Here is a 26,800-nt window from a genome sequence, read left to right on the forward strand (position 1 = left end):
AGTGTTTTTCAACCTTGGCAACTTGAAGATATGTGGAATTCAACTCCCAGAATTCCCCATGCTGGCTGGGGAATTCTGGGAGTTGAAGTCCACACATCTTCAAGCTGCCAAACACTGCCATAAAGAAACCATGCAATTTGTTTTTGAAAGAGTCCTGCCTGGAATGCTTCCACATTGTGTGAGGGCGCCCTCCTGCTTCTGAAGATAATGCAAGTTGAAATCCAATATATCTAGAAGGCTTCAAGTTAGGAAAGATTGCAACCCAATTTTAACAGCTACAGTAAAACCACAGAGAGGAATTCTGTGACCACAGGAAAAGGAATAGCACAGAAATGGGACAAAACTTTCAGTTAAGCTAATATAAAACTATATAGGTTAGTATCCAAATAAAATGTCTGGGCCAGTTCTAACTGAACACCTCAGACTTAATGAAAATGCCAGACATGTGTCACAGTGGAAAGTATTTCCAAAAATGGAATGGCAAACATCAGAAAGACCCTTTGCCTAGTTACCGTCTAGCTCAGTTGAAGTAGGTAAAGTAGGAGTCCATAAAGAGTATTTTAAAAAGGGTTTCTCATTAAGATCTTACCCGGATTTAATCTTATGTAAAAGCCATAGTGATGCAGTATAGCATATTTGCAGGAAATAACAGTAAACATGAACAGTTTAAAACTTTGTCCTGCATTACCTGCTGTTTGGAGATAATAAGCCTTGAAACCACAAACAAGCTTCAGTTTTAAATTAGCAACTTCAAGAACGAGAATTTCTTTTGTATTATGAGACAGAGTATCACTGATTAGCATCTTTAATCTCACCAGTTCTGTAATTGTGGCCTAATCAGTCCTTTAACTAAGCTCTGGGTTTACAATCCTATACAGCTGAGAGAGAAATCCAGGAAGATTACGAATCCATGCACGTGAACTGACTGCGTGAAACTGATTGAGTAAAACTTTAGGTTTAAAGCTGTTCTTGCTTGAAGATATTGAAGCTAAGTCTGTGCTATTATTTTTCAGGAATAATTGGCTGTGGATATTTTCATTCATGTAGAAACTTCAAGCCTGAAATAAGTGATATAATAATGAAATTGGTATCAGCTGGTAGAATATTGTGGCAATGGACTAAGGTATCAAAAACAGTAATTACTAGAAAGAGAGTCACTATTTGGAATGTTGTGGAAGGAAAAACTCTGTTTTTATATATTGTAGATGACTAATTTCTTTCAGTTTCTTTGTTGTTGTTCAGTCGTTAAGTTGTGTCTGACTCTTTGTGACCCCATGAACCATATTGCGCCAGGCCTTCCTGTCCTTCACTGCCTCCCTGAGTTTGCTCAGTTTCATGCTCATTGCTTCAATGATGCTATCTAACCATCTCATCCTCTGCCGTCCCCTTCTCCTTTTGCTTTCAATCTTTCCCAGCATCAGGGTCTTTTCCAAGGAGTCCTCTCTTCGCATTAGGTGACCAAAGTATCTGAGCTTGAGCTTCAGTATCTATCCTTCCAATGAGCAGTCAGGATTGAGTTCCTTTAAGATTGATCAGTTTTCTTATCTGAACATAAAAGAGAATTCCAGTATAATCTTGTTAGGTGCTAGAAAAGCAATAGCATGAAAATAACATGAGGCATGGAACTAACAATCATGGTACTTGAGATCTGGTGCATTTTCCATAAGCCACCTTTTAAAGGGCAGATTTAGACCTGACTTTACTGTCTGAGTGGAATCTCTCTGTTCCTGTCTCCTGACATTGCTTTGAATGCCAAATGTCTCTGCATATTTGCACCAGGTGGTATATGCAACAGTAATGGTAAAACAAAAGCCAGTTTGGTGAAGTGGTTAAGACATTAGGCTAGAAACTGGGAGACTGTGAGTCTAGTCCTGTCTTGGATGCAAAGCCAGCTGGGTCACCTTGGGCCAGTCACTCTTTCTCAGCCCTAGGAAGGAAGCAATGGCAAACCACTCCTGAAAAACCTTGCCAAGAAAACTGCAGGGACTAGTCCAGGCAGTCTCCAGGAGTCAACACTGACTTGAAGGCACCAAAATAAATAAATAAATAAAATGGTAAAACACCCATGAGCTAGTAAGGGCACTAGGTGGCCCTCTTATATTAGAAAAGTATAGAGAGAGGCAGGGAGGAAATGAAACACACTTCTGTTATATTTTCCTTCCTTCCTTCCTTCCTGTATGTTTTGAGCCTTGCCTTTTCAACAAATTTGTTATGCCTCTCTGCATTACCTGTTACCAAGTAAAAGGCCATTTAAAAGCCACTTTGATTGTTGTACAGTAGAACCCACTCTGCAACAGCATCATGCCAAGAAAGAGGATGAGCCTGGCCCCACTAAGATATAAATACTTCTTAATAAATCATGCTTTGTGCTGTTATTGTCAAATGCTTCTCCATTATCTGTTGTTCCTCTTTATTCCCTTCTCTTGCAAGAGTCATTCTCTTTGTTTTTTAAATTTTAAAAGGAAGGTGAGACCTGCACCTTATTTTAATTTATGCAAGGAGCCTTATTCATATGGGTGCTCTGGAAAGAAATAAAAATGGTTTTCATCCAAGACAGTGACAAATCTAAAACCAGTCCCCACTATCCCCTATTCCAAATACCCAAGTATCTAGTCAAGGAAAATTCATTCAAAAGGAAATTCATAGGTAAGAATTATTTCCCATGTATCAATAAACTAAAACATACTGAAAACATTATACCGTGGTACCTCGGTTCACGAACTTAATTTGTTCCACGATTCTGGTCGTGAGCCGAATAGGTTGCGAACCAAATCAAATTTCCCCATAAGGTTCAATGTAAATAAGGTTAATCCATTCTGACCCCTACGAACGTGGTCGCCAACCGATTTTGGTCGCCAACCGAATCAAATTTTCCCATAAGGTTCAGTGTAAATAAGGTTAATCCATTCTGAACCATATGTATTTTTTTTTAACCACAAAAATATGAAACAAAGTACAGTACAGTACAGTATAAAGAGAGAGAACACTAACCTTGCTTGAGGTGACTTCTGGTGTGGAGGACAGGAAGGCAGGTGGGGAGGCGGTTATTGTTTGGAGGGAGAGTCCCCCTCCATAAGGACATTGGGGAGATCTCCTTCAGGGGTTTTCTCTCTTCTTTGTCTCTTAGCTGCAGGCTCAGCTTTGGCGAAAAATCTGTCTAATGTCACTTGTTTTTTCCTGCGCTGCATAACCCTCCAGAAATGAAAGACCACGTTATCGTTCATCAGATTCAACACTCTGTTTGTTACAGTTATATTGGAGTGTGCTTCTCAAAGAAATCCTGGCACTCATTCCATTTTTCCATAATGGATTTTATCACATCACTGCTAACCTCCTCCCTGTCTTCCTCTTCCTCAATGGAATGTTCCTCAACATTTTGTTTGTCAACAGGTTTTTCCACCTCTTCCAGCACTTGTGTCCTCTGTTTGGTTAACATCTTTACGCCTTTTGCCACATCAGCTCCTTTGATGGCATCTTTATTCTTCAAAATAGTCGAGATTGTCGACTTCGCCATCTTGTACTCCGAGGCCAGATCAGTCACACGAATACCATGCTCATGCTTTTCTACAATTTCCTTCTTCAATTCAATGGTTATTTTCTTCAAAACCTTCTTCTTACCATTCTTGCTCTGCACTTTCTTGTTACCTTCATTCTTGCTCTGCACATTCTTGTCACCTTCATTACTGCTCTGCACTTTCTTTTTACCACTATGCTTGCTCTGCACTTTCTTTGGAGCCATGCTGGATGTACTGTATGTGCTAAAAAGCACACCGAAAAGCTTCACAGCAAGTGTCTGTCTGCGACCGTGATCTCACTTAGAGGAAGCCATGACCATGTGTCAGAGCAGGGAAGATGGCTGCGGGTCATGTGTCATCACCCAATGCGGAGTTTGCGAATGGAAACAAAATTTTGTGAACGCTGCTGTTCGCGAACCAAATTGTTTGTGAACAGAAGCGTTCATGAATCAAGGTATTACTGTACTTGTGCTAGTGTCTAATGAACACAACTGTACACAAGATTCTATGTACTAGTTTTTCATTTCTGCATTATGAGAACTTATACGAATACACATATTTATATATATATATTTTCTTATAGATTAAGATGCTGCCTACACCATCCAAATTTCATTATATCTTCAACCTGCGAGATCTTTCCAGAATTTGGCAAGGCATGTTAACAATTAAATCAGAAGAATGTACTGATGTTAATATACTTCTGGCTCTATTTAAACATGAATGTACGCGTGTAATTGCTGACAGGTATGACTATTTACTGAAGCATTACAAGCAATAAGAGAAGGAATCAGGCACCTTCTACTCAGCTCTCATTTTGAAATTCAGGTTCCAAAGATTAATTTCAAAGAAATTGTTAAGTTAAATATATTATGTACCTAGTTCTAAGAATGATACGAATGTGATTTTGTTCTCATTTTGCTTATGTAGTTATTTAATCTTTCACTATACTTTTGGTGAGAGTTTTGCATTTATAATGACTAAATTTGTTTCTTGCAGATTTATCACCGAAGAGGATGAAGAATGGTTTGATAGAAATTTTAGTAGAGTAATTGAAGAACATGTGGATTCAAACTTAGTAGCACGAATTCAGGCTGAACCCTATTTTGTAGATTTTTTGCGGGATATGCCTGAACCAACGGGTGAAGAACCCGAAGATTTTGTGTTTGAAGCACCAAAAATTTATGAATTGGTATTTAAATAGATTGATTTTTATATACTTTCTTGACTCTAGGATAGGTAACTGCAAAAATGTAATGCATAGAGTTACATAAAATATATACTTGAAATGCATAGTCAAGAAATGCATAAAGCATACCTATTACATACCAGCATAATAAATATTCTGCATCAATTCTGTATAATGTTCAGGATTAGAAATAACTGCATTTGGTAGTGGTAGTGGAATCATTTCTAAAGATAAAAAAAGTTCCCCAAACAGCATCTTCCTTCCTTCCTTCCTTCCTTCCTTCCTTCCTTCCTTCCTTCCTTCCTTCCTTCCTTCCTTCCTTCCTTCCTTCCTCCCTCCCTCCCTCCCTCCCTCCCTCCCTCCCTCCCTCCCTTCCTTCCTTCCTTCCTTCCTTCCTTCCTTCCTTCCTTCCTTCCTTCCTTCCTTTTATTCATTCATTCATTCATTCATTCATTCATTCATTCATTCATTCATAAATTTGTATGTCGCCCATCTCCCCCAATTGGTGACTTACCAGCATTTAATAATAGAGAAGATTACTGATCCACAGCAGCCATTCAAAAGCAAAGAAGGGACAGTAATTACATGTAAACTGAACTAAGATTAAAATGCTTGCAATTAATACTAGTTATTAGCTACAGAGCACATATAGTAAAGATAGTCATTAGCCAGTCTGAGTACTGGTTGATTGTCTTTCTCATTTTTTACCAGTGGAAGAAGTCCTGGCCAACTAAGTTTACACACAGAAAGACACACAGACACTTTTGTATGTTTTGGTGTTGTTGTTTTTTTGTTTTTTTTGGGGGGGGTTACATTTTACTGGTCCAGGCAACAACATTTAATAACATGAACTAAGAATATGACTACCATTGGGTGCAGGTTAAGCTTCTGCTCACAATATGAAGGGAAAATTAGATGAGAGATGGAATTGTACGCAACCCTTCATGGATCTTGTCCTAATCTGTGCTCAAGTTATACCTCCATCTCATGAACCAAGATCTCCCTCATATGTGGATTAGCCCATATTCCCTGGGTGAGCTATTGAAAAGAGATTAGAATGTGCTAGATGTGGCATGCAGCCATTGCCTCCTCACCAGTCACCTATTTTTCCAAGAAATTAGGCTAAGAAACAGACTTACTTTTGCCAATACAAACTCATGGTACAATGAATGATAGTGCTCCAAGAGATTATCTCATTAGTGAACAAAGTTTCTGAGCTTCTTTTTCCTGGTTTTGGGCTGGTGATAGGATGCAAGGCTCATTTGTCAAAGCAAGCATTCTTAACTGTAGAAAGAGAATACTGGAGAATTTAGTTATGCAGTGTGCTGGAAGGTACTGTAGAAATATATCAAGTTTATTTTTTATTATTTTATTATTTATTAAACATATTTCTATGTTGCCACAATCAAAACAACTCTCATGGCTCACCTAGAAAGTTGATCTCAAGAATGACAAAATTTTCATAATCTGTTGTTATGATTTACATAAACATACATATTGCTTCCATACTATGATATACTTAAGCTATAAGAAATGGCAGTACAGAAATTGTACAGTAGCTGTATTCAGGAAGCTTGCATAAAGAAGAGGCAAGAATTAGAAAGGAACATGCAGGTTGAAAATCCAACCACTACACATCTAAGGTCTATTCACATAGGCTGACTGTTATAGCTAAAAAGCCTACAGCCCGGAAAATAAGACAGATGCAAACATGGATAAAGAGACTATTGTATGTGGTGTAAAAATGAGATGGCTGCAGCGCTGGCACAAGGGAGACAGTATTGCAGTGCTTGCAGTGCTTGACAAAATCCAATCATTCAACTAGGGAAGAAAAATTATTATAGTAAAGTCTGTGTTTAGAAAATCAGTGTGATTTTTTACGTGCCTGCATATTAAATTTATATATCTATCATATTATCCTGTGATATACAGTTGTTGTTGTTCAGTCGTTAAGTCATGTCCGACTCTTCAGGACCCCATGAACCATATCACACCAGGCCTTCCTGTCCTTCACTGCCTCCCTGAGTTTGCTCAGTTTCACGCTCATTGTTTCAGTGATGCTATCTAACCATCTCATCCTCTGCCGTCCCCTTCTCCTTTTGCCTTCAATCTTTCCCAGCATCAGGGTCTTTTCCAAAGAGTCCTCTCTTTGCATTAGGTGACCACAGTATCTGAGCTTGAGCTTCATTATCAATCCTTCCAATGAGCAGTCAGGGTTGATTTCCTTTAAGACTGACTGATTTGACTTCCTAGCAGTCCAAGGGACTCTTAAGAGTCTTCTCCAGCACCACAGTTCAAAGGTATCAATTCTTCGGCACTCAGCCTTCTTTATGGTCCACCTCTCACAGCCACACATTGCTACTGGAAAAACCATAGCTTTGATTATGCAGATCTTTGTCGGCAAGGTGATGTCTCTGCTTTTTAATATGCTGTCTAGGTTTGCCATAGCTTTCCTCCCAAGGAGCAAGCGTCTTTTAATTTCATGGCTGCAGTCTCCATCTGCGGTGATCTTGAAGCCCAAATAAATGAAGTCCGTTACTGCTTCCATTTCTACCCTTTCTATTTGCCAAGAATTAATGGGTCCAGATTCCATGATCTTAGTTTTTTTAATGTTGAGTTTCAAGCCAGCTTTTGCACTCTTCTCTTTCACCCTCATCAAGAGGCTCTTTAGTTCTTCTTCACTTTCTGCCATTAGGGTGGTATCATCTGCATATCTGAGGTTGTTCATGTTTCTCCCTGCAATCTTAATTCCAGCTTGAGATTCTTCCAGCCTGGCATTTCTCATGATGTATTCTACATACAGTATAAGTTAAATTAGCAGGGTGACAGTATACAGCCTTGTCATACACCTTTCCCTATTTTGAACCAATTGGTTGTCCCATGACTGGTTCTAACTGTTGCTTCTTGCCCCGCATACAGATTTCTCAGGAGACAAGTAAGGTGGTCTGGTAATCCAATCTCTTTAAGAATTTGCCAGAGTTTGTTGTGATCCACACAATCGAAGGCTTTTGCATAGTCAGTGAAGCAGATGTTTTTCTGGAACTCTCATGCTTTCTCCATGATCCAGTGAATGTTAGCAATTTGATCTCTAGTTCCTCTGCCTCTTCGAAACCCAGTTTATACATCCAGTAGTTCTTGGTTCACATACTTCTAAAGCCTAGCCTGTAGGATTTTGAGCATAACCTTGCTAGCATGTGAAATGAGTGCAATTATACAGTAGTATAAGGGCCAAAGATTGCCCTTCCTTGAAATTGGAACGTAAACTGACCTTTTCTAATCCCATGGCCACTGTTGCATTTTCCAAACTTGTTGGCATATTGAGTGCAGCACTTTAACAGCATCATCTTTTAGTATTTTAAATATCTCAGCTGGAATACTATCATCTCCGCTAGCTTTATTGTTAGTAATGCTTCCTAAGGCCCACTTGACTTCACTCTCTAGGATGTCTGGCTCAAGGTCAGTGACCACACCAGCATGGACATCAGGGACATTAAGATCTTTCTTGTGCAGTTCTGTGTATTCTTGCCACCTCTTCTTAATTTCTTCTGCTTCTGTTAGGTCCCTGCCTTTTTTGTCCTTTATCATGCCCATCTTTGCACTAAACGTTCCTTTGATATCTCCAATTTTCTTGAAGAGATCTGTAGTCTTCCCCATTCTATTGTTTTCCTTGATTTCTTTGCATTGTTCATTTAAGAAGGCCTTCTTATGTCTCCTTGCTATTCTCTGGAAATCTGCATTCAGTTGTTTATATCTTTCCCTTTCACCCTTGCTTCTTTCCACAGCTATTTGTAAAGCTTCATCAGGCAGCCATTTTGCTTTCTTGCATTTCTTTTTCTTTGGGATGGTTTTAGTTGCTGCCTCCTGTACAATGTTACAGACCTCCATCCATAGTTCTTCAGGCACTCTGTCTACCAAATCTAATCCTCTATCTATTCATCACCTTCACCTTCACAAGGACTATGATCTAAGTCATACCTGAGTGGTCTAGTTGTTTTCCTTACATTCTTCAATTTAAGCCTAAATTTTGCAGTAAGAAGCTCATGATCTGAGCCACAGTCAGCTCCTGGTCTTGTTTTTGCTGTCTGTATAGAGCTTCTCCATCTTTGGCTGCAAAGTATATAATCAATCTGGTTTCGGTATTGACCATCTGGTGATGTCCATGTGTAGAGTCGTCTCTTGTGTTGTTGGAAAAGAGTGTTTGCTATGACTAGCTTGTTCTCTTGACAGAACTCTATTAGCCTTTGCCCTGCTTCATTTTGTACTCCAAGGCCAAACTTGCCTGTTATTCCGATTACTCCTTGACTTCCTACTTTAGCATTCCAATCCCCTATGATGAAAAGGACATCTGTTTTTGGTGCTAGTTCTAGAAGGTGTTGTAGGTCTTCATAGCAGCGGTCAACTTCAGCTTCTTCAGCATCAGTGGTTGGGGCATAGACTTGGATGACTGTGATATTGAATGGTTTGCCTTGGATTTGCACTGAGATTATTCTGTTGTTTTTGAGGTTGTACCCCACTACTGCCTTTCCCACTCTCTTATTGACTGTGAGGGCTACTCCATTTCTTCTAAGGGTTTCTTGCCCACAGTAGTAGATATAATGGTCACCTGAATTAAATTCACCCATTCCCATCCATTTTAATTTGCTGATTCCCAAGATGTCAATGTTCAACCTTGTCATCTCATGTTTGACTACATCCAGTTTGCCTTGGTTCATAGATCTTACATTCCAGGTTCCTATACAGTATTGTTCTTTACAGCATCGGACCTTCCTTTTGCTTCCAGATACATCCATGGTGAAATGTCCTTTCGGCTTTGGCCCAGCCACTTCACTCTTTCTGGAGCTACTTGGAATTGCCCTCCGCTCTTCCCCAGTAGCATATTGGTCACCTTCCGACCTGAGGGGCTCATCTTCCGGCGTCATATCTTTTAGCCTTTTGACATTGTCCATAGGGTTTTCTTGGCAAGGATACTGGAGTGGGTTGCCATTTCCTTCTCCAGTGGACCACATTTTGTCAGAACTCTCTGTCATGACCTGTCCGTCTTGGGTGGCCCTGCACAGCATAGCTGATGGCTTCATTGAGTTATGCAAGCCCCTTCACCATGACAAGGCAGTGATCCATGAAGGGGGTGATATACAGTATAACTATATACTGTAAATTAGGTCATGTTTGAGAAGTTTACTTCTGGTGGTTTAGTAATGGTGTCACAAAATATGTAAATGTAAAATAGGTAAATATTTTATTTACCCTTCTTTAATCTTTCATTTTTAATTGTGTTAATTTATTGAAACAGAATATTACTCTCACCACTATATACAATAGTTTCTTTATCCATGTTTGCATCTGTCTTATTTCACATACTTATTTAATATATATGCCTATCTAGGCATTTGTTTGTTTGTTTGTTTGTTTAGGTGTAAGTTCTTTTGGGGGTGGGGAACTTTAAACTATTTTTTTTCATGGTTTGTTGATTACAATGTTGGTTAATTTTTAAAAAGAAATGGTAGTTTTAACATTCTTATTTTCTTCACCATTAGGTTCCATCTTTAGAATTTTTATCTGACAAATTACAGTTCTACCAAAGACAATATAATGAAAATGTTCGAGGTGGAATCCTAGATCTGGTGTTTTTCAAAGATGCTATAACACATCTTGTTAAGGTTTGTGTCTTTATCTCTAAATGTAGTCTTAATTTCAAATTATTCATTTATTGAGATCATGCCAATGACAGCTTTTATCAATGATTTCAATGTAAGTAAAGGAAGTAGCAGGTAAAAGTTGATTATTTAGAATTCAAAAACCAATAGTCTTTTAAAGTAATGGTGGTGTGATAATGATGATAATGATAATGATGTTTTTAGCCTGACAGAAAAGTTGATACAGATTATCTTTCTGGTTTGCCATTATTGAGAAAACTCTTTTTTGTAGATGACAGGCTAATGAAAATGATTTTTGGATCATTAGTTATTAGCCAAAAGGAGGCATTTCTTTAAACATTAAGGATTAGGTAGAAAGTATAAGCTCCTTGGATTCAAATAAGAAATAAATGAGAAGACAGTGAAGTTCTTTTAAAAGTTATTTAAGTGTCCTTTTTGTAAGGCTCTCCTAGAAAAACTGTTTTGAAAGACTTTAAAAAGTTAATTAGCTAGCTAGAAGAATTAATTGGGTACTTAGTAGTAATTGGTATAATACTATTAAATATTATTTGGTCTATATTTTACAATCAGAAAAGATATGGAATTACCTATACAACTCAAAAGAACATTAAAGTGATTCTATAGAAGAGACTTCACTGTGGGTTTTTTTAATAGTACATATGCATTGAAATTGTATAATAAAAGTTATCTTTTTTTCTACAACACAGTTCCTAACATTCAGACATGCTTCTGCAAAGTCCCCTTGAGACTAAAAAAAAAATCCCCCCTCACCCCTATGGGTGGTTTGTGTCTGTCTCAATCTTGGGTCCTCTACCAGAGGCCTGGGAGTTTGAGGGTTCTGTGCAGTATCTTAGCTGTTCCTAGCACTGCACTCTCCTGGACAGAGAGCTCTGGTGATGTCCCTGGGATCTGTTGGAGCCACTCTCCCAGCTTAGGAGTCACAGCCCTGAGTGCTCCTACCACTACTGGGACCACTTTGGCCTTTACTTTTTACATCCTTTCTAGTTCCTCCTTCAGGCCCTGGTACTTCTCCAGCTTCTCATACTCCTTCTTCCTCTGTTGCTGTCACTTGGCACTGCTACATCAATCACCATCACTGTCTTCTGGTCCTTGTCTACTGCCAAAGTGTCTGGTTGATTGGCCAATACCTACTTGCCTGCCTGTCTGGATCTGGAAGTTCTATAGGATCTTAGCCCTGTTATTCTCCATGACTTTCTATGGAATCTCCCATCTGGACTTGGGAGAGTCCAGCCCATACATTGTACAGATGTTCCTGTACACAATGCCAGCTACTTGGTTGTGCAGTTCAGTGCATGCTATTCCTGCCTGCATCATACACTCTGCCACCATATGTTGGATTGTCTCTGAGGCCTCTCTGCACAGTCTGCACCTTGGGTCCTGTCTAGTGTGGTAGACCCCTGCTTCTATGGAACTGGTGCTTAGTGCCTGTTCTTGTGCTGGTATGATCAGTGCCTTAGTGCTGTCTTTTAGTCCAGCCCTTTCTAGCCACTGGTAGGATTTCCCAGGGTCAGCCACCACAGGTATCTGGCAATGGTACATCCCATGCAGGGGCTTCTCTTGCTGTAGCACTTCCTCTGCTTGAACTTCCTCCTATGACTGCTGCTGCCTCAGACATTTTCTCAGCAGCTCATATTTAGGTGCCATGTTACTGATGTACTCCTGGATGCTCTGGGTTTCGTTGAGGACAGTGGCTTTGACACTCATCAGAGTGTTGGACTTGGGGTGGAAACCTCCGTCCATTGTGAGGAGTTTCCAGGTCTTCACATCGGCAGCCTCCATGTGTTCCTTTGGCCAGCTGACTATTCTGGCAGGTATTTGATGACTGTCAGCTGTATATGTTGATGGCGTGGATCTTGTTCTTCCCATTGAGCTGGCTCTTCAGGACCTGTCTTATCCTTTGGTGGTACTTGGATGTTGCTGTCTTTCTTGCCTGTTATATATATTTTTTTCTGAAACACAGTTCCTAACATTCAGACAAAGCTTCTGCAAAGTCCCCTCAGGACTATATAGATATAGATGATAGATATAGATATACATATAGTTATAGATATAGATGTAGATGTGGATATAGATATACAGTAGATGTATTCACACCATCCTCTCAGAAGAATATTTTTATCTCCTTTTCCTGGCTTGCAAAAGATCCATTAAAAACTAACTAAATTGGATTTGCTTTTTTATAAGTCTTCAGTGTAGTGTAGTGGCTAGGACTGGTGAGACCAAGGCTCGGGTCCACCTCCAGTTGGGCAAATTCCCTGAGTGATTTTAGGCCAGTCACACTCCTAGCCCCACCTACTCTCCACATTTGTTTCGAAGCTAAAATGAAGTGATAGCTGTTTCCCCCATCACACACTTCTGAAGAAAAGACAGGATGTAAATGCAACAAACAACCAATCAAATAAAATATTTAAAAATAGGTTTAGGCAATGATTCAACTTTGCCATCCTTGTACAATGAGCTTAGCATATATTTCTCTCTCTCTCTCTCTCTCTCTCTTTTAATATTGTAGATTTCACGAATAATTCGGACAGCATGTGGAAATGCTTTACTTGTAGGAGTTGGTGGTTCTGGAAAACAGAGTCTTTCGAGGCTTGCCTCTTTTATAGCTGGATACAAAATATTTCAGATAACTTTAACAAGGTCAGAAACATGTACCTTACTAAGAATAATTTTGAGCTTCCATGCAGGACTAGAAGCCCCTATTTGTGATGAAGGTAGACTGTGCGTATTCATGTGTATATAGAGCCACTGTTACAATATGAATGATTACATGCTCAACTGTTTAGCCACATTTAAACCAAATACTAAATAAAATGGCATTACTGAGGAATGAATGTCTAGGCATGTGGAGTAATTGTTGTCCTGTCCTGTGGTTACAATAGATCTTTTCAAATGGCACATGGCATGACACTTGGAAAAGGCTAGGCATGATGGGAAGTTCCTTCTCAGGTGGCCTAGTAAGAGAGGATAGGGCTTACAGCAGGAAGAGGGGTTCTTCCCTCCCTTTCCGTCCCTTCCTTTATTTTATTTTTAATTAATTTTCAAAGCTGGCACCTTGGGCTTTAACAGCAGCAGAGGTCTAACTGCTGTTGCTACTGCCATCTGAAAAGGAAGAATGTTGGTGGGCAGAATTTTGTTGAGTGGGTGAGGAAAGATGGCAGAACCTTTAGCTTTAAATTGTGTGAAATAACAAGGGAGTGAGAAGTTGCACACTGCTTGCTTGCAGCCCCTAACTGTACCTATTTTCATTTGCTACCTGCTGAACTTGATTGTTTTAAAAATCAAGGAATCCCTGATCAAGTGAAGATATTCTTCCTCATTACTGACCAAATGAAGAAATAATAGTTGGCTAGTATAAAAATGGTGGTGGTGGTGCCACTGAAAATAATAATAATAATAATAATAATAATAATAATAATAATAATAATAATAGATACAAATAGGAAATCCAGTCTAAAACATTTGGCTAACTGTATGACCAACCATAATAATGTAAGATTTGTATTAAATGAAAATGCTTATATACCATCTATTGATAAACAGAAAATCAATTTCATTGTGATGGCTATCATATTAAACTAACGAATAAATGATTTTTTTTTCTTGAATTATTTTAATTGTATTGGTACTTTGCATATGATTAATTTTTACTGGCATCCCTATCAGTCAGAAAAATTATTACATTTTAAATTGATCATATCAGTAGGATTATTGATTGATAATACTAGGATCTGGCATATACTCTGAGGCTATGCTACAGGATTAAGTGTTGCAAAGCATCAGTGAAACAATGGAGTCATTGGATGCAAGTTACATTTCAAAAGGAATGCTATTATAACTGTATTGGTTCACAGCTGATTCATGCTGGCATTGATTCTAATTTATAGAAGGATAACCCTAGTTTCTTTTAAGCTAGTGAAAACATTTTGCATAAAAATATCCTGGATCCAAGTTTAATTTGAAATTTGGCATATTTTTAACATATAGTACAATTCCACATCCCTCTTTTTGTTTTGATTCCTTTTGAACAAATTATATCTTTCAGTTGTTGTATTCCAATCATGGGAGTCATCCCAACCAGGTGTCCTTAGTACCTATTAAATCAGATGTGCCTTTAACAGCTTAAACTCATTTTGTTTCTTTCCCACACTTTGAACAATAATATATGGGCAACAAAGGCATGAACTTTATGAACCAATACTTTTTCTGATTTTTCCATGAGTAGTTTCAGAAGTCCCATTTCTGCAACACTACCACTAAATTATGCAACGCAATTTTTTAAGGGATATAAGTCCTAAAGGGAACATTTCTGATTGCATATGGATGTCTTCCCACTTTCCACCCCTGCTGTACTGACTTCACTAATATTTGTTAAATGTATAGGTGAGGAATTTGTTCTGCAGGTTAAGTTTGCTTGTTGATTTGTTTTCTCCTTTCAGGTCCTACAATGTGACCAATCTAACAGATGACCTAAAGAACTTATACAGAGTTGCTGGTGCTGAAGGAAAAGGAATCACATTCATTTTCACAGATAATGAAATAAAAGATGAGGCATTTCTTGAATATCTTAATAATCTGCTTTCTTCTGGAGAGGTTAGAATTTCAGATCACTACAGATGTTGCTGTTATTATGCTGATTATTACATAGATGAGCCTCAATTTGATTTAGACCCTGATTCGATGATTCATAAAATAGCCGAATTTCACCTCTGAAGCACTTTCAAAGCTGCCCAGTTTTATTCAAAAACTAATTTCATGTATTAGTTTGAAAATCTGAAACTTCATTTGTTCATTGACAGTAATCTGAAGCATAAACTGGTATAACTTTTTTTCCTGAAAAGAAATTCATTTGGAAGCAATAGCCCTGTATAGGGGAATGAAACCTGGCAAATTTGAGATAAATAAATGCAAGGGGTTAGCATTAGGCATCTTTAGCTAGCCAGTCAAGCCAGCCAGTTTGTACAAAGGAAACTATATATGATTTACAGCTTGGGAGTAAAAAGTGCACTTATCCCTTTTTTTTTTTTTGGTCAGCAATTCTTATGAAAATCGTTATGAGATACAGCATAGACCTCAGATGTTCTCTAACTCAGTAGAGTACATTTGGCATCCCATGATATTATTATTTATTTAACATCCAATAAAGCTAATAACATTTTTAGAATGTTCAACATTTTAAACTAGCTGTTTGCATCTGAAAGAATAAAATCACAAATACAAAAGACAAAGTGCAATGTTTTGAATATCTGTGTTTGGTTATTTGCTGGCATAATTTTTTATAAAATACATTGGTGAGCTTCAGTTACCTATGAATTATAAATTGAAGTGGGTAACCCCTGAATTCGGAGAGTCTTGGAATCTATAACTTAAAAACTGTGGTATCTTAATTACATTCATAAATGTTCTTTTTTCTGTATTTTTTACTTTTTCCAATAAGATCTCCAATTTATTTCCTCGAGATGAAATTGATGAAATTACTCAAGGACTTATATCTGTAATGAAAAAAGAGCTGCCACGAGTTCCTCCGACTTTTGATAATCTTTATGAGTATTTTATATCACGGTCAAAGAAAAACCTCCATGTTGTCCTCTGCTTTTCTCCCGTGAGTTTCCTTTAAATATATACATATACATAATTCCATTGTGTTTATTATGATCTTTTTGTCATTCTAAATTAATGAGAAATTCTAACAATGTAAAAGAAAGTTTTTAAAGTAACAGTTCCAAAGAAATCTTGATTATCCTGCAAGTTTAATTCTGCAGTCGTTTTTGTGGGAATGTTTCTACTAAGTTAAACTAGATGGTCCTGTTGTGTATATACAGTACACTATAAAACTGGGATATCCAGCCCAATTCTATGCATGCTACTTGGGAGTAAGTACCACTAAAGTTCAGGAGTTGCTTTCTTAGAAGTACAAATAATGTTTCAGACCTACTGTACTCTCTTAATTTTTTCACAGACCTAGATATACCATGGCATTTATGTATTATGGCAGTGCTCAACATAAATCTGCATTTTAAAAAAGCATCTACTTATAAACATTGTTAGACTAATGTTCCTCATATTCTGTTCCTCTCTTAAATGATTTAATCATCAATTACTGTTTGTTATAATTAACAGCTTATATTCTAAAATATTTTACATTAAAATATGAAAGATTTCAATATCATAGGAGTCTTTTTTCTCCTCTCCCCAATGATATTTATGATATTACAGATTTGTACAGATTGGTTCATATTTATGCTAAGCAATAATGTGATTTCCTTGGTATGTTATATGAACTCAGCTAATATGAATATTACTAATGTTTTATGAATTAACATGTTCCTTATTGTGGTTAATCCATATGTTTAGCACAATGTGTAAACCTAGATTGTGTGTGCACAATCCGAGCTTTTTCATACATGTAACAATTGCACTGGAAGCTGTGTATAAGTCAGGCAGCATACAAGTTTAAATCATCATCATCTGCTATATTTCCCATAAATACATTTTGTAGATATGTCACTTTTTGTCTATTTCTTATTTTTGTTAGGTTGGTGAGAAATTTCGTGCACGATCTTTGAAGTTTCCTGGTCTTATATCTGGCTGTACCATGGATTGGTTTACTCAGTGGCCCAAGGAAGCCCTTGTGGCTGTATCACAGTATTTTCTGTCAGGTTTTAATATTGTCTGTTCTCCTGAAGTCAAAGCACATGTGGTAGAAACTATGGGCATCTTTCATGATCTAGTTTCAGAAAGCTGTGACAATTATTTTCAAAGGTAGGGGTTAAACATATATAATTCTGTAATAACTGTTTTAAAAACAGATGGTTTTATATACATAAAAATCATTTTCCCATTTAGCCTAGTCATGATGTCATAGAATTATAAATTTGAAACAGTCTTGGAGGTTGTCTAATCCAACTCCTAACCAGGGCAGGATCTACTATAAAATCTCTGATAGATGACTGTCTAGTTTCTGTTTGAAGACCTCTAGTGAAAGAAAATTCACCATGTCACATGGCAGTCTTTTCCACTAGCTGAGAGCTCATATAGTTAGTAGGTTCTTCCTGATGTTAACTCTGAACAGCTTTCCCAATTTTGTTCTCATTTTGTTTTCTGGAGCAATAGAAAATAATTCCACTCCCTCTTCTATGTCACAGTCCTTCAGATTTTTGAAGACTGCTGTCATGTCTCCTCTCAGGCATCCTTTCTGTAAGCTGAACATACTTAGATCCTTTAACCATTCCTCACCATCTTGATAGTCCCTTGTTTGAACTTGCTCCAATCTGTCAGTGTCCTTTGAACTATGGTGCCAGAACTGGACAGATCTGACCAAGGAAAAATAGTCTAGAAAAATTACTTCCCATGATGTGGAATGTATGCTTCCTTTAATGAATCCCAAGAAAGCAGTTTGCCTTTTTAGTAGTTTCATCATACTTCTGGCTCATGCTTAACATGTGGTCAAGAAGAACACCTAGATCCCTTTCACATAATACTACTGCCACACCAGGTCCCCCCATCCTATATTTGTGCCTTACACTTTTCCTCTCTTACACTTTTCCTAGATGCCAAACTCTGTTTCTCCATCTTAAATTCCATCCTATTCATTTCAGTCCACTGCTCAAGCCTGTCTAGGATTTTCTGAATATTTTCTCAGATATTAACAACCCCCCCCCCCCCCCCGCCATCCTTTGTGTCCTTCCTGGACACTTTTTTCCTTGCAAGATTTCAAGCCTTTGGATCCAACCTACCTTCCCTTTGAGTTCACCAAAATCCACTCTACTGAAGTTTAGTATCTGGATCTGACTCTTCTCAGCAACTTTTCTCCTGGCTATCACAAATTCAAAGGTAAGAGGATAGCTGTGCCCCAGTTTGCCAGTCACTTTTACTTTTTCAACCAATTCCTCCTTTTTGGTACAGATTTTAGGTTGATGATAACAGACCCCCTTTTTCTTTCTTCTGACAAATGAAGTTGTCAGCAAGAGAAGACAAGAACTTGTTTGACTTCTGAGTCTTGCCAGAGACAGATTCGCAGCAAATATCAGGCTAATTGAAATTCCCCATTATGACTATTGCATGCATCTTTGAAAGATTGGTCATCTGATGCAGAAAGGCCTTATCTGTATCTTCTGCCTGCCCATGTGGTTTATAATAAACACCAACAATGTTTTTGTTTCCTTTTATTTTCACACAAATACAACAGGATTGTCTTGATATGACTCATCAATTTGTGTGCAAGTATGTTCTCTTAAATTTGTGTAAAATGTACCCCCACACACCTTTTTTGTTGTTTCTTTTTAATGAGTTATAGTTTCCCAGAGCTACATGCCAATCCTGACTGTCATCTGGCCAAATTTCAGGGATCTCTAATTAACCCTGTTTACTTCCTATACTCTGCACTGATGTAGAAACATCTGAGGTTTTGAGTGACATCACCTACTGGCCTCTCTGTTATAGTTTCCCACAAAACTCTGAGTCTCCACCCTGGCCCTCTGCTTCTCGCTTTGCATTCTGCTTTCTTGGCTGCTTGGCTGCATATTCAATCCTGGGGCTTTCAGCAACTTCCCCCTTTGGTTCTAATTTAACTTCCTCCTGATAAGGTTGGCAAGGTACCTGCCAAAAATTTCCTTCCCAGTTTTCATAAGATGTAGCCCATTTCTTCCCAGTGATAACTGGAAAGTGTTTGTGGGTAGCTGGTATTTAATATTCAATATATATATATATATATATATATATATATATATATATATATTGAAACTGAGAGTTAAATCCTGTTGTCAATGGATATAAGTCCCACTAAGCTTAATGGGATTTAATTTTAAGGATGCATATAGAGCATTATGCCATAAATATTTATTTAAGACTTCATTCAAATTCCCATTGGAATTCTGATTTCTCTGAACTGATACTTAGCCATTGTTTGAGTTAATAGATCTGTATCAATGTGCCATATGCATTTTAGTGGTCTGGCATGGCTGATGGTATGCTGACATGAGTCAGCAAATGGAGTGAAAAATGGGGAAAAGCTCAATTCTGGCCTTGAAGGACAGTTGTGCTGTCACAAGAGCTGATATGCTGACTTGGCTGCTAGCCAGGGCTGTGGTGCCAAGATGTAGGAACAGCAGTCCCCTTGGTCCAGCCTGGTATATAGGTGTTGGGGACTAGAGCCCTGGGGGGATGTTCACCTCCTCAGTTGCTGGGGGAGATGCTAGCAGGTCTGACTGAAAATTGGAGAGAGAGATAAGGAGACAAGAGGAGAGGAAGAAATGAGGAAAAAGTCTGTGCAAAACAGAGTGGCTGGAGAGAAAAGTTGGAGAGTGAGGTTATGTGAGTGTGCCATGTACACTCACATAACCTAACATAACCTAACATAAATGACAGTTGTTGGTTCCTGGTTGGGAAGGGAGATAGAGGACCACAAGTGGCTTTCCTGGAAGAAGAGAAGACCCAGAGAGATGACATCTTCACTCAAGACCCAAGACTAGATGGAAGGAGCCATCTGGCTGCAGACAGCATCTTCCTGCAAGACCCAAGATGGGAAGGAATAGATCGTCAGTTGTTGGTGAAGCCCTGGTCTCTAGAGCAGGACTGGGCAGAAGACCCTGAAAGAGTTGCTTCCCCCAACAGAGAAGCTGAACAGATTCAGGAGAAAGTCAAGCCGTGCTGAGCACACTACAGTAAATCCAGCCCATTCCTTTCTTTTCACTCTCTTTCGATAAGCCCAGAAGCAGGAGAGGGAAATGGAGTGAAAGAGGGAGAAAGCAGGAGAGCTAGAGAGGGATAGTCTCTGGGAGGGAGGCTTAGGAGGAAACCTGACATCAGGTGAATGCTGGGATTGTATTGTATATACCTGTTGTAAATACCTGCTGTAAATGATGTCATTGTATATAGTAAAAAGTGTAAAAGCCTCCACTGCCTTGTTTTTCTGTGTTAATTACCACCCTTGCAAAGCAAAATACACCTACAGTTCAAAAACACCCCCATCACACTGTGACAATTGATAAACTGAGATGTAACAGAAAATTATGTAAACACCATTATTCTGGTTTGAAGGGAATACATGATTATTTTAGCGACTTAACTTCTTAAATCAATTTTTATAACTGTAACTCATTTACATAACAGTTAAATTAATACCCTAGGTTGTATCATGAGGTTATTATAATAGTTAAGTGGCAGTTAAATCTCAAGAGTTATCACTGTTGTACATTACAGATATCGACGAAGAGCTCATGTCACCCCCAAATCTTATCTTTCTTTCATCAATGGCTACAAAGACGTTTATGCTGATAAGCTGTTCAGCATTAATGAACAAGCTGAACGTATGAACATAGGTAAGATAATGCAAGACAAATATCTTTTATTTTCTCAATCCTTTTACAGATCATCATATATCATATATTCAGAAGTGAGCCTCAGTTGGACTTGTTTTCAAAAGTGTATATAGGACCATAGCTTAGCCTTCTCTACTAATTGATTTAAAACTGCAAATAGATAAGCTGTTTCGTTCCTATGATTATTTAGTACATTGGGGGGGGGGTTAATTATTATTCTTACCATTGTGATAATTCACTATCCTGGAAATACTTGTTATTGAAAAGTGGGATATAAATCTGATAGATCAATCAATCAATATAATAACATTTAATTGTGCATAATTGTTGATTGATTATGTGCCATCAAGTTGGAGTCAAATCTTAGTGACCACATCAATAGATAGAGAAGAAGATGACAACTAATACAAGGTGAATGCACTCAATTACAGCAGCAACGGATGCACTATAGAAAAACCTGAGGGGCCAGGTAGGGACAGAGCATGTCGGAGAAAGTCTATCTATGTGGTTGCTAAGTGTTAACCCTGACTTAATGGTCCATAATCAATCAAAGGAAGTGAATGAATTAAGATTGAATCACAAAACATGATGTAAAAAACAGTGAATGGGTTAAGCGGATGGGGTCAAATTATGGTTAAATGGAGTTCCTCAAAAAGAGATGAAGAGTTTGAACAAAAGATACACTATGAAACATTTTGTAAGGATAGAAAGATGTGGAGTAATATATTTGATGGCATCTGTATTAAATACATTTAGCTATAGTTATTTTTCTCTAATCTCCTGCTTATTTTCTTTACTTCAGTTTTTCTTACTCTTACAACTTTTTTGTACTTTACACTATGTTGCTTACCCTGAAAAAGAATAGCAAAATAGATATAGATTGATATATTTTTCCAACTGAGCCCTCTGGAGATCTGAATCTACTCCAGGAGCCAGACACTTATCCATCTTTTAGTGGAAGATGTTGGCTTTTTATGTTCATAATGTTGCCTTAATATTGAAATAATAGTATAAATGATTTACCATCCTTCTGAATTTTTATCATAATTATAGGTCTTTCTAAGCTGATGGAGGCTAGTGAATCTGTTGCTAAACTCTCTCAGGACCTGGCAGTAAAAGAGAAGGAATTGGCTTTGGCTTCTGTAAAAGCAGACAAAGTGAGTATAAGCATACATGAGAACATTAAATATAAAAAGGTTGACCTTGGATTTTTGTTTGGCCTGTGTTTTTAAGCAAATACATCTGTTGGCACTTCCTGGATCAATCCATAGTTATTCTCTAATTTTTCCCATTGCTCCAAAATATGCATTTTAGAATCTGAAGTGGATGGAAGTATATTAAAGTCTAACACCATCTACTCATGTTGTTACTCTTCTTTTCATACCATTTTGTCACTGTTGTTCAGTTGTTAAGTCGTGTCCGACTCTTCATGACCCCATGAACCATATCGTGCCAGGCCTTCCTGTCCTTCACTGCCTCCCTGAGTTTGCTCAGTTTCATGCTCATTGCTTCAGTGCTCAGCCTTCTTTATGGTCCAGCTCTCACAGCCATACATTACTACTGGAAAAACCATAGCTTTGACTATGCCATACCATACAGCCTGAGAATCTAGACAAACTGGAAAATTGATCCTATGTCATATTTCCTTGATCTCTTCCCACAATGACTATTATAACTGCTACAGCTAGGTTAAATTTATTTTTGTATTTATGGCAATTGATTGTATACGGTCTACTCCATAAACTCAAGGCACTTTACAACAGTCAAACTGAAAATAAAATCACGAAATCTAGCACCATACATAATACATTATGTTAAGATCATAAACATCTAAAACACATAAAAACAAACAGATGTCTAGCCACACAGTTACTGGTTGAATAAAATGGTTCTTGCAGCTTTCTGAAAGGCCAGTACAGTGGGGGCCCATATTACCTTATGTTCTTAGGTGTTTCACAATGTCAGTGAAAGTGATTAATCTCTCAGTGATAACATGGTCCCTGTTCTCATCAAAAAGGTATGATAAGACTTTTATTAAAGAATTTTAGAAAATAATTATTTGAGCCAGCTATTACAATATTTAATCCTCTGTTCTTTTCAACTTTAGGCAGTGTTGAATGATGCTGGCTTTTTAGGTTCTTTTCAAATCCACCTTTCAGATGGAGTCAGCCTTTATTACCTTGTGTAATAGACAACTCTTTTTCAAAGGTGAAAGTCCAAGAAGCATCGCTGTCCACTCAGTCTCATCTTGAATGCATAAAGCTTCATACTGAAAAGCTGGAGCTGCTTTCTGATTACACTTTTGTCCCCTGACTTGCATTGCTATATGCCCTTCCCCTTTGACTATGCATTCAGCCTCTGTGCTCAGCAAACATTTAATACATCCTCAGCCAGACAACAATACAGCTCTACACAATTATTTGAACAAATTTCTCCAAATCACAGCAACTCTACAGTTCCCCATGAAAAAGTCAGGGTTTGATGAAAAGTGGGTAGCATGACAAGCAAGTGATGTGTAGGAAATGGAAGCAAGGTAACAAAGGAGATGTACAGACTGGTAGCTTAAGTCAGTAAGGAGGGAGTCAAGAAGACTAAAGCTGAGAATGAGGTGCCATTGGCAAGGACTGAAAGATATAAATAAAACATTTTTCCAGAATGCCCAAATATGATTCAAGACATCTGTTGATGTAGTGCATGGGGAAGGTGGAGAGTAATAACAGGAAGCATGAATAAGGAAGAAGTGTGTTGCATCTTCTTTGTATCTATCTTATCCCAGAAGAAGAAACCCTTCTTAACATGCCTGAGGAAAGGAGGGGAGCACAGGCCAGGATTGAAAAAGGTATATTAAGAGCCCACCTTGCTACCTAAAAAAAATGCAAATCTCCATGGTGGGTGAATTACAGTTTGGGATTTTGAAGGAGCTGACAGTTATGATCTCAGAACCACTAACTGCTCAAAAAGAGGCAATGTGTCCAGTCATGGGAACTATAATAGCTCCATTGTACTCAGTACTATTAAGCCACATATGGAATATTGTGTCCAGTTCTGGTTATAACACTTAAAAAGGGGCATGTAGAAGTTAAAGCAGATTTAGGGAAGAACTATCAGAATAATAATGCATCTGAAAACCAAGCCCAGGTAAAAGGTGCTGAGCATGTTCAGCTTGCAAAGTGAAGACTGACAGAAATATAGTAAACAATGAAAGATAGTTAAATACAAGAGGAGGTGAGCCTGTTCTTTGCTAAAACTGAGAGCAGGACAGGGGCCAATGGGTTGATTTTTTTTTTTTTTAATTCAGTCTGAGTACAATAGTCCTTGGGTTACAACAGCAATTGGGACAGGGATTGCCATCGCTAAGTAATGCAGTCATAAAGCGAGATATCATATGACTGCATTGCTTAGCAACAACAATCCCAGCAGTTCCAGTTGCCTGTAACCACAAGACACGAGGGTCATTAAGCAGGAAATGGTGGAAGTCCCAGGTAAGGAGTGCAGGGATACCACTGCGGGGTCCAGGAGGCCCTGGGAGGCCCGCCATAGGCTGTGCACAAATAGGGAGAGGCCAGGGGAGGGGGTGCTACAGTGCCACACAAATGCAGGAAGGCCATGGGGTGGAGGGTGCAGTGCTACATAAGTGCAGGAAAGCCAGGGGGACTTACCAGAGCAACTTGTGACCTTCCCTGCCAGCTTCCTGATTAACTTTGCTTGTGGGAAGCTGGCAGGGAAAGTTGCAAATGGAAATCACATGATCACAGCTCCCTGCAATATTATGATTGCGATCTGGGCACCCAAGTGCTCGGATCATGATCACATGACTGCATGGGTGCTGCAGTGACTGGAACTTTGAGGGTTGGTCAGACGTTCATTTTTTCAGTGCTGCCATAACTTTGAACAGTCACTGAATGAATGAATGAATGAATGAATGAATGAATGAATGAATGAATGAATGAATGGACATAAGCCAAGGACTACCTGTACTAGGAGGAAATTCCAGAGGGAAATTGCTGTTGAGCAGTGGACTGGTGGACTTGTTGCTGGAGGTTTTCAAATGGAGGCTAAAGAGCCTCCTGTTGGAAATAGTTTAGCAGATTCCTGCATTAAATATCAGATTGAGTTGGATGGGATATAGAGTCCCTTCCAACCTCATAATATGATTTTATGATCTGACCCCCCTGCTTCTTTTCCTTGGTTGGCTTCCTTGATTTACATCTTTGCCTTTTTGTTTGTAGCTTCAGTATCATTTTCCGGTTCATGAGGCTTCCTGCCTTTGAATCTGGACACATTGCCTTATCTTGATTTTGCCTCCTGACTCTGCTAACTCCAGCAGAGACTTTTATCCTCAACTAGAAGATACATTGAAAATGGATAGGAAGAGTTCAGTCTGTTGGTTCATCTGACCCTCTCAGTAGTTGTGAATACTTTTAAAATCAGATATCTGCACTGTCACTAACTGATGAAGAAGTTGCTGTTTTCTTTATTTTCTTTATTCCTACAAACCATTTTTTCACTAGCCTGAGTGAAGGAAAAGAGGAGAGTGGTTTTATTAACGTTTTCCTATTTTAAACTTTTTTTTTAGGGATTGCTTTAAATAATAAGATGACTGACGTGTTATACAGTAGGATATGCATTAATTAATTAATTGTGGTCAAGAACTATAGGCTTAAGTTGGCATTATTTTCCATCTGCTACATAATCATATACATGATTCTTCAGTAGGATCATCCATATGCAATCCAGGAATCATTAAAACTTACCCTACTGATAGCATACTGAAAATGACAGCATATTCAGTGCAATGTGTAAACTGCCACGTTCTTCCTCTTTCTGGAGCAGTGTGCTTGGGGATGGGGAAGCAAAGAAGACTAGGGGCTGTCCTGGCTAAACCAGTTCCAAATGTCATTCATGCTACAGCTTTGGCCTTTACCATTCTAAATTTCAGATGTTTGCTATGCAAATAATGCTGTATACTTTAAAAAATGTTATATTAGGTGCTGGCAGAAGTGACTGTAAGTGCTGAGGCTTCGGCTAAAGTGAAGAATGAAGTTCAAGGGGTTAAAGACAAAGCACAGAAGATTGTAGATGAAATTGATTCAGAGAAAATAGTAGCCGAGGCAAAGTTGGAGGCAGCTAGACCAGCCTTAGAAGAAGCTGAAGCAGCTTTGAATGTGAGTAGTGGTTAGTGCTGCAAATGAAACGTGCAATATAAAAAATGCAGTGTGTAAGCAGCTTGCATAATTCTTCTGTAAATTTATGGTGCAAAACTAGGGAATGTTATCTTAATTTGAAACAGTTCCCATGTAAGGATGACTTATCTGCTAAGCTACGTTGTTTCCAAATTGTGTTACTTTTTGACAAATATTTGTTTATTTGAGAGGCGCTATGCATCATCTTGACTATAGCTGTTTTAATGGTTGGTAAAATTAGTGTTTCTATATTTCAAATTCCTAATGTCCCTTTTGGTAGCTGAAATATGAGATAAATGTAGAGGAATAAGGTGTCTTAGTATTTATATAAAATATTACTTAGTCAATAAATTAACTTTTTTTCCCAGACCATTAAACCTGCAGACATTGCAACAGTTCGAAAACTTGCCAAGCCACCTCATCTAATCATGAGGATCATGGATTGTTGTCTATTGCTATTCCAAAAGAAAATTGACCCAGTTACCACGGATCCAGAAAGGCCTTGCTTAAAACCATCTTGGGGTGAATCATTGAAAGTAAGCAATATTTCTAGGCACTTTTAATATATTTTTTTAAATTTGTGGCAGGGATATAATAGAGCCCTAGCACCAGTGTCTGCAAAAAGGGGAGTCCTCAGTTTTCATAATTTAACTTCTTCAGCCAAAAACATAATATAGTATTCCAAAGAGTTCCTCACAAATGTTTTATTTTTAAAGTGTCGCATCTACAGCAAAAAAGCCTTATTTAATGGAAGAATTTCCTTTCCTTTCCTTTCCTTTCCTTTCCTTTCCTTTCCTTTCCTTTCCTTTCCTTTCCTTTCCTTTCCTTTCCTTTCCTTTCCTTTCCTTTCCTTTCCTTTCCTTCCCTTCCCTTCCCTTCCCTTCCCTTCCCTTCCCTTCCCTTCCTCTTGATCCATTTG

The 26,800-nt window shown here is 38.3% G+C and overlaps 1 protein-coding gene and 1 long non-coding RNA gene across 3 annotated transcripts in view; one reads left to right on the forward strand and one right to left on the reverse strand.

The window, feature by feature from the left end:
- Window positions 1-26,800, forward strand: part of DNAH8 (dynein axonemal heavy chain 8) — a 155,787-nt gene that overhangs the window by 90,145 nt on the left and 38,842 nt on the right. Inside the window, exons 54-65 of the mRNA XM_088145411.1 lie at window positions 1,014-1,123; window positions 4,099-4,262; window positions 4,515-4,707; window positions 10,239-10,361; window positions 12,889-13,019; window positions 14,819-14,972; window positions 15,817-15,981; window positions 16,915-17,141; window positions 20,580-20,698; window positions 21,752-21,855; window positions 25,687-25,863; window positions 26,250-26,417. Coding sequence (XP_088001537.1) covers window positions 1,014-1,123; window positions 4,099-4,262; window positions 4,515-4,707; window positions 10,239-10,361; window positions 12,889-13,019; window positions 14,819-14,972; window positions 15,817-15,981; window positions 16,915-17,141; window positions 20,580-20,698; window positions 21,752-21,855; window positions 25,687-25,863; window positions 26,250-26,417 — 1,835 coding nt within the window. The remainder of the gene's footprint in view (window positions 1-1,013; window positions 1,124-4,098; window positions 4,263-4,514; window positions 4,708-10,238; window positions 10,362-12,888; window positions 13,020-14,818; window positions 14,973-15,816; window positions 15,982-16,914; window positions 17,142-20,579; window positions 20,699-21,751; window positions 21,856-25,686; window positions 25,864-26,249; window positions 26,418-26,800) is intronic.
- The window catches only part of LOC148217141 (uncharacterized), a 98,718-nt gene that overhangs the window by 20,006 nt on the left and 51,912 nt on the right, over window positions 1-26,800 (reverse strand). The window lies entirely within an intron of this gene.

Source organism: Python bivittatus, unplaced genomic scaffold (assembly GCF_059951505.1).
Source record: "Python bivittatus isolate LINGU-HERP-01145 unplaced genomic scaffold, Pbiv_v1 ctg000020_np1212, whole genome shotgun sequence".
Classification (NCBI taxonomy): Eukaryota; Metazoa; Chordata; class Lepidosauria; order Squamata; family Pythonidae; genus Python; species Python bivittatus.